The sequence below is a fragment of the Pteronotus mesoamericanus genome, unplaced genomic scaffold (genome assembly GCF_021234165.1).
Source record: "Pteronotus mesoamericanus isolate MK-2021 breed Mesoamerican mustached bat unplaced genomic scaffold, CSHL_Meso_final contig_82, whole genome shotgun sequence".
In the NCBI taxonomy this organism is placed as follows: Eukaryota; Metazoa; Chordata; class Mammalia; order Chiroptera; family Mormoopidae; genus Pteronotus; species Pteronotus mesoamericanus.
Window position 1 is genome coordinate 16,389,296 of NW_026555265.1, and position 8,088 is coordinate 16,397,383.

The 8,088-nt window shown below is 42.4% G+C and overlaps 1 protein-coding gene across 1 annotated transcript in view; it reads right to left on the reverse strand.

Annotated features, from left to right (window-relative positions):
- MINDY4B (MINDY family member 4B) overlaps nucleotides 1-7,209 on the reverse strand; it is a 32,510-nt gene extending 25,301 nt beyond the window's left edge. Inside the window, exons 1-3 of the mRNA XM_054585060.1 lie at nucleotides 7,097-7,209; nucleotides 6,837-6,864; nucleotides 4,781-4,948 (exon numbers count right to left, since the gene is read on the reverse strand). Of these exons, the coding sequence (XP_054441035.1) occupies nucleotides 4,781-4,948; nucleotides 6,837-6,864; nucleotides 7,097-7,209 (309 nt within the window). The remainder of the gene's footprint in view (nucleotides 1-4,780; nucleotides 4,949-6,836; nucleotides 6,865-7,096) is intronic.
- Nucleotides 7,210-8,088: the final 879 nt, after the last annotated feature.

The window sequence follows — 8,088 nt, forward strand, 5'->3', positions numbered from 1 at the left end:
ATGGGGAGGACCCCCGCTAGGCCCACATCATGACTATCCTTGCAAGATAAGAGGTATGGAAAAGGGCTTTGGGACCCAGAAGTGCTGAGTAAATCTGGAGTGTTATTACCTTTGTGAAAACACAGCCTGCCTGCTCTGGAACATCTTGTGCTATAGGAGGAAAGTCCTAACACAGATGGAAAAAGACCAGAGACTGGCAGGAATCAGGGAGGAGAAGCTGTGTATGAATATGAGAGATTAAGACTCTTGAAACAAAGAAGGCTTAGAATACGTATTCAATTAGGAAAATCCTGCAAGCTGAACCAACCCATTTCTTGTTTCTTTTGCCAGCTGCCACCTCCAACGTAAGGAGTGTCACCGTCTAAATGCACTTTGGGGAGGCTGAGAACAGAGGGACTGTAGGCGTCTCAGGCCAAACCCCACTGGTTAGCATAACAACAAAGATGATTCATCTTAGCCACTTACTTTCATATCAAATATGATTTACAACAAGATTAACCTGATGCATATCCAGTGATACACATATGTTGTTTACGCTGCCTAGTGACTAGACACAAATGGTAAACAGTCCTAACAAATGACTGTAATGATCATTGTTATTTAATACAATCAAGCACAGTTTATAGTTTTTCTCTTTTCACTTTGTTCCTTTTCTAGGATTTGTAATGAATACCTCTTTCCGGGTTGCTGTGGTGATGATGATGATGATGATCATTAGGATCACACTCACACACACACACTCACACACACACACTCACACACACACAGAGACAGAGGTCCTGGATCATTCTTCCCAACAAGTTTAATTTACTTACCCCCACTGCTTGTCCCTTGTCCCTGGGCGTAGAGTTTCCCTATGACAACCTAGCCCAGTCCATCCTCTTCTACCCCACTCCCACCACCCAACATGAAGTAGGATAATTCTCTTTGAAGCTCTATCCTCAAATCTTTTCTTGCCTTAAAAATTACTGGACCATCAAGGAATCAGAGATTTTAGAATTAGTGAGTCTTAAGAAGACATTTCTCCTAGCCCATCAAATAGAGGACTTGGCTCTTGGCTTGATTGCGTTCATCGTGGATTTGTCAGCATCTGGAGTGCTGCCTGATACAGAGTAGCTCACAATAAGCACTTGTGAAATAATTTTTAAAAATCTAATTGAACCCTTTCATTTTACAGTTAAAGGACTTGAGGCCCAGGGTAGTTAAGTGGAATGTCCGAGGTCACATACTTAGTAAATGGCAGTGCCAGGACCCACATGCAAGCCTTTCAATTTGTACCAGTCAGGATCCCAGCAGGAAACGGTGGCACTCTCAACTCAGGATAATTAATTCAAGGAAAGTTTAATGCAGGAACTACTTATGAGGATGTGGGCTACATATGGGGCAACCACGATAGCTAATGCAGGGTCCCAGGGCCAGCAACACTCAGAAGTTATGTCCCCTACACCTGGAAGAGCAGGGAGGAGGAGGGGCTTCCTGACCCTCGAGGGAGGGGGACCCAGCCAGCTGTGCGCAACCTGACTCCATTCCCTCCCCACCTACAGTCTCCCGCGATGGCTCTCATGGGTCAAACTCAATAGGGAGCAAGAGGAGGAGGCTGCACGTTTGACAGAGTCCTAACAGTCAGTCTCCTGGGCAGGGAGCAGGTTGGAGAAGAGAGAGAAGGGTAGACAGTGCATCTGAAGTGGCACAGGAATGATATCCACCACCCCCTACTGAGTTGTCTCTCTAGGGGATTGTCCAGAGCAGTGAATTAACGAATTGAGTAAACATTTCCTGAGGCCCATCTATTGGCCAGATCTTATGCTGGGGCCACCAGGCTGTGCTTCCTGCTCCCCAAAAGTCACCTCATTGCCTGTTAGCCTCTATGACAGCTTCATCTGGGCCTCCCCCAAAATATTTGCTCCCCAGGATGACATTTTTAGTGCGATCCTTCTGGGTGGTGTTGAAAATGCACCAGGGGTTTGATTATTGGCTGCTGATAAAGAGGCTACAGGAGTGTGTTACAGGCTGGGTCCTGAAGAAGAGCCTGGGTGTGAAGGGAGATGAAAAATTGCCACCAGGGGCAGGAGGGAGGCAGGCAGTACAGTGAGGCTGGTGGAAGAACCCAGAGGCAGGTGCTCCCCTTGTCCTCAGTCTCACCTGGGCCAGCAGTCTTGACCAGAGTTCACTGCAGCACATGCACCATAGATGTTAGGCTGGGGAGAGGAAGAAGGCTATGGTACTGGAAATAGAGCAACAAAAAGGCAAGAAACCAGAGAGCTGGGGAAAGCAAGGGTAGGTAGTTTCTTCGCCCACCCCCCTACTTTCTCAGCAGATTCCCAGCAAAGAGTGTGTGCCAATGTCAGGAAATTCCACGCAGTCCTACTTCAAACTGAAGGGGGAAAGAAAACAGAATGATAACAAAGTACATGCATAAATGGGTATTAGGAGTCAGTAGCTCTGATAATTGGCCAGGCAGCTGCATTGACTGCCAAAACGTTGACTAGAATTGGTCAAGCTTCCAAACCGCAGCCTGGAACACATGCATCCAGAATCCCAAAGCTTGTCATCTTCAAGTCCCAGGGCATGTTTAATCAATGCTACTGCTATTTAAAGGACACACTTTCATTTGGCCCACGTAATGGGAATAAGTCCAATTTTTTTTTTTTAAGGAAAATCAATATTATCTCTACTTCTGGGACTTCCTTAATACTCTAACTCCATTTCAAGCTACAGTTGTCCAATTCTTTTTTTCTCCCTGTCTTTTCCAAAGGGAGAGAATTACCTTGGAAAAGTCATTGGGGAGGTCTCCAATTGCATCACATTTGTGTTTGTAGAGAAGTGAGAGGATTCAGACCCAGATTCTCCTGCCCCTGAGATACAGAGAGAGACATACAGAGAGACTAGAGGACTTTGGAAGCATCTGTGAATGCTTTTTTTCTATTTTTAAAATTTGTATGTGTGTTTTTAAAAATAGATTGTACATTCACATGGTTCAAAATCCAGAGCACAAAAAGGCAGCTGAGAAGACTCCCTCCCACCCATGGCTCTTGTCCCCATTCTTTTCCCCACAGTCACACGTTATAAGGTCTTCTGGAATTTCTGAATGCATATGCAGGCAAATGCCAGTATAGAATCATAGTTTTCTCTCTTACACAGAAAGTAGCCTATTTCCAGATAAATATACATTTTGATTAGCAATTGTTCATTAAAAGCATTATCTTGCCCAATAAAATACAGGCGGTTGCTCTAACTTTTGTCCTCTGGCACAGCACGGCAGTCTGAACACTGAGGCTGGGCACTAACAGGGTGATATATCACCTGTCTTCATTACCCACAAGGGGAAGATTCACCAGGTACCTAAGATACATGTTAAGGCACCACCCAGGGGCTGTGAGGCCATCAAGCCAACAGTAGTATTTTTTGAAAGCCCTGCTGACCTATCTTCCTGTGACATCTGGCATTTGAGCAGAAGAGGGAAGGTGAACTGAGGTGGAAAGATTTTTGATGAGAAAAAGCAAAAGTGACAGTGGAGAGTTGCTCTGTGAAGCCTGTGAGAACACACATGATAAAAAGCAATTGGGAGGCTGGAGTCCCTATAGCTGATGCTGTTTCATCTGGGGAACTTAAAGAAAAGCTATACTGAGACTAGGAAATACTGCATCTAGGCCAGCTCGGTCTGTCCTCAAAAAGCAGATGGAGACTGTGTAGTTTCCCCAGAAGGGGTTCCAGCGCCCCGAACGCCCTCAGCAGGGGCTGCGTGTGCGGTGCAAGGACTGTGGAGCTGTAAGCACACAGTTGGCCTGGCAGGGCAAGTGTTGCTGATCTTTGCTCAGATGACAAGGCTCACCTGGGGGGGTTTCTGCACCTGTACCCAGGTGGAAGGCAGCCTATGCTCGGGAAGAAAGTGCTTCTTCCTCCTCCTGTTCTTAGGGCCTCCGAGGAGCGGTCTCTGCCTGAGGCTCTAGAATGTAGTGTGAAGTTGGGGGATGAGGTGAACGTGAAGGCTACACGGAAGGGCTGTGCAACCGGAGAGATCTCTCGCCAAAGCTGGTGCTGCTTTCCTGGCTCCACCCCTGGCTCAGCTTCCCCAGTTCCCAGCATTCCTCTTTGATCATGACAGCTGGACTTTTGGGCCTTGGCCAAGGCCTTGCCTCCAGCCCTGGCCTGTTCAATCCAGTGAGATACTGTTAGTTTTGCTTCCTAGCTGGATGTTTGTCTTAGCCCCCTGCCCTACCCTGGCAAAATTTTGAATTGAGCAAATAGTTCTTAGGACCGGAAGTTCCCAGATCCACTTGGATCCTCAAATGTTAGGTTCTTTTCAAATGTGCATATCATTTGGCAGCCCCAGAAAACTTTTCTTTGCTGAGATTAGCTCTTGCCCCAGAACTGGGTCTGGCACAGGTCGTCCACCTCCCGCCCTCCTGCCCACACTGGGACAGGGTCCTGTCCCACTCATCGACACCGTCTTATGCCTGTGTAACACTCATCGGCTGACCTACCCTGCCTTATAGAGTGAATTATTTGACTTGAACTCTCTTACTCCCTCAAATTTAACTGTCAAATTGAGGAAGTGAATAAAGAGAGACTCGGAGTTTGAGAAGACTGTAACATCACCAGTGCCCTTGAAAAATACTATAAATAAATCATTTTAATTATATTCTCCTTTTACCAATAACAACCATCTGTATTCTTATCTTCCCTAATACTCTCACATAACAGCAGATAAGATTATCCCGCCTTGTTGTTTGGGGAAGATTATGTTTCGTTTCATGTTTAATTGACAAGCTCTACTCACCATGGCCATTGCTAGGGAGATAGGAAAGCCGCCTGATTTTGAAGTGATGATAAAGGCATTGGGAATAGACCAAAGGCTACTTAATGGCAACTGTCCTTGTCCTTTGGGCTGAGGTCTTCCTGGTCCATCTTCACTTTCATCAGCAAATATATGGTTGCCTTCATGATTCTGTGTAAAATGCCAGCACCGAAAAACAAAGCCAAGCTGTGACAACCTTTCTCCCCCTTTTCTTTCTTTCTCTCTGAAATTTTTTTTTCAGAAAATATTGTCTCACTTTTCAAGATGTCTAAAAATCATGATACGTAGCAATAAAAGAGGCAGAAAAATCCCAGTGTCTGTGTCAAAAGGGTTTCTCATAAGTTTTACATGACTTGGACAGGTTAAATGTAACCTCTTGATTTTTATTAATTATGCAAACATAATTAATGCTATTAAGACCTTCCCTTGAAATTATGCTTAGAGGAGAATATAAATGTCACTGTGTCTTGTCCTGAAAGGACAGCCTCTTATGAACAATGACTGAATCTTTTCAGTCTATTTGAGGTATTTTTCATTATGTTGTTAACTGGCCAATAAATGAAGTCAGGTTATCTTCTTTTAATTCTCTCAGATTCCCATTGCCTGACAAGTGAGTATGGTTTGTTTCTTTAAAAAAAATCACCCCCTATCTTTAAAGAAAAACATCTATTTTTATTTTTCTTGATTGATTTTATGGCATTTAAATATAAGTTAGCATCAACGATTCTTCCAATTTCCTTAGCTTCTACATTGATGTCATGAAACAAATCTGCCCTATTGATAGCTGAAGCATGAAGAAAACTGCCTTTTTAGTGTTTCTGGATTCCTAGAGGTGAAGATGCTCTCTTATCTCAGAAACACAGCATCCAAGTTACAGACTACTGATGGGATAAGACACATTTTGTAAATCACATGGAAAATCTTTCCCTTTGTGCCAGCGGGTTTCCCCCACCTGTGTGTGAGGCAAAACTTGACGTACAATTATTTATTTATTTATTTATTTATTTATTTGAAGATTGTTTTATCATTTGAGTATTCTATTCCCTCAAATGGTAGCTATCTCCATTTAATACTTCCAGGACTAAACTAGAGTCATCGTCTCCCTGGTTCTAATTTAGACTATGCTAAAAGAGTAGCACAAATAAGGCTTTTGATCACAGATCACTTGGGGCAAGATGCTTTAGTGTAACAGTTAAAATATTAGTAATTCACCCTGGTTTGTGTGGCTCAGTTGATTGAGCACTGGCCTGCGACCTTAAAGGTCACTGGTTCGATTCCCAGTCAGGGCACTGGGTTGCAGGCCAGGTCCCCAGTTGGGGGTGTGTGAGAGGCAACCAATTGATGTTTCTCTCACATGTCGATGTTTCTTTCTCTCTCTTTCTCCCCTCCTTCCCCCTTCTTTAAAAATAAATAAAAAGGAAATCATAAAATAAAAAAATAATAATTCAATTGTTTGATCATATCATACACTACTGAAAATCACCTTAATATTTTCAGCTGTGTTCAATGATTGAAGTAAAATCTGAAATACAGTATATTAGCTTCTAACCTTTTCAGATGACATGTGATACAAACATTTTTCACCTTATATTGTATAACAGATTTTAAAATACCTTTTCAACACCAGAATACAGTCATCTTTCTCTCCTTTGAAAATGGTGAAAGAAAACAATTTCTCAGAAGCTGAATAAAGATAAGTATTTTCAAAACTATTTTTCTTCAGGGACACTGAAGCACCGTGTTGTCAGAATATAGCCTTGTTTCACAAGTGTAGGAACTCTAGATTCTAATATTACTTTTTTCTAAAATAATAACCATATGGTGCTCTTAATGATGAAAAGTAGGAAGAGATTTTTATGAAAAAAGAAAGCACAAGAAAAGATCTTCAACAGGCTTTCTAGTTTTGTGTTTTCACATGTTAAATGCCAGGTGCCTAGGTGACATTATGTGCATAGAATAAGTGCAGATTTTGCTGTTAACATGGTTGTTTGAAGAAACAACTAGAGGAAAACACATTGTCTTTGAGAAGAGTAATTACCTGAGAAGTTGTATTATTGGTTCCCAACCTAAAAATGAAAAAGAAAACATCAAGAAAATGACTCACTCTATTCAACCCTCACATCCACAAACTTCCTCAACTCCAACCTTGCTAGGGAAGTCTTCTTCTGAAAGTAGTTAGAACTGCCATGTTTTTAATGTAAATCTATAATGGAGACTTCTCATGTAGCATACACAAAAGCTACTTAAACACTTAAAATCCCACTGTTCTAGGAAAATAAGAAAATGAGAACATCTTACCTGTGACAACTAAAGATTTCCCTCCATTTGTCAAGAAATGAAATTTTCCTAGTTATCTCCTCCAAATCCAGCTCTTGGGAGCTTTGTTCACGGTCTGAGACCTCCATAGCCATTTAATGATATGATGTAAGGAACTGGAAGAAGGAAGTTGTGAAGACGGGAGGGAGGTCTGGCAGTAGAGAAGCAGTGGCTGGCACAGGTGGCCAGCTGAATAGTGCTGCCCCTACTTTTGACCAGCAAGGTGATCATACCACACAGTTGCTACCCTGGGCTCTGTCTAAGCCCCTGCTATCAGATCATGATTAAACTTTAATTAGAGGTGGAGTACTTTGTGTATTTTTGTTCTCTGTATAGATGCCATGAATGTTTAATACAAGACACAGATTTATAAACAAAAGGATTGCAATTACTTATCTATCAAAGCTACTGGGATACTTTCATCGATGAGAGATGCACGCTGGTGGAAGGTGATAGCACATAATGCTGTGGTGTCTCTGGGAAGTGTTTGTGAACAGAAAATACGCAGCCCAAGGGAGTAGAAGCCAAACAGTTCATATATTTTTTTTAAAAAACTCTATCAACTACTGCTGAGTAATATGTAAGGCCAAAGAAAACACAGGCCAACAGATATATCATATAGTTTTTAGCACACAGAAATCTTGCACACAGCTTGATGAAGGACTGGCTTGATTTGTTTCAGGGAGAGACAAATTGGCTGAATGAATTGTAGCTGTAATAACTGGGATAACAAAGAATATTGCCCTAGACTTCCGGTCAAGATGGAGGCATGGATAAACACAGCTCGTCTACTCACACAGCCACAACAAAAATTACAACTAAAATACAAAATAACTATCACCCAGGATCATCAGAATATTGAGCTGTATAGAAGTCCAGCAACCAAGGAATTAAAGAAGTCACAGTCATTCAGATGAGTAGGAGGGGCAGAGACAGAGAGACAGAAATATGGAGACGTAAAACATACAGTCCCA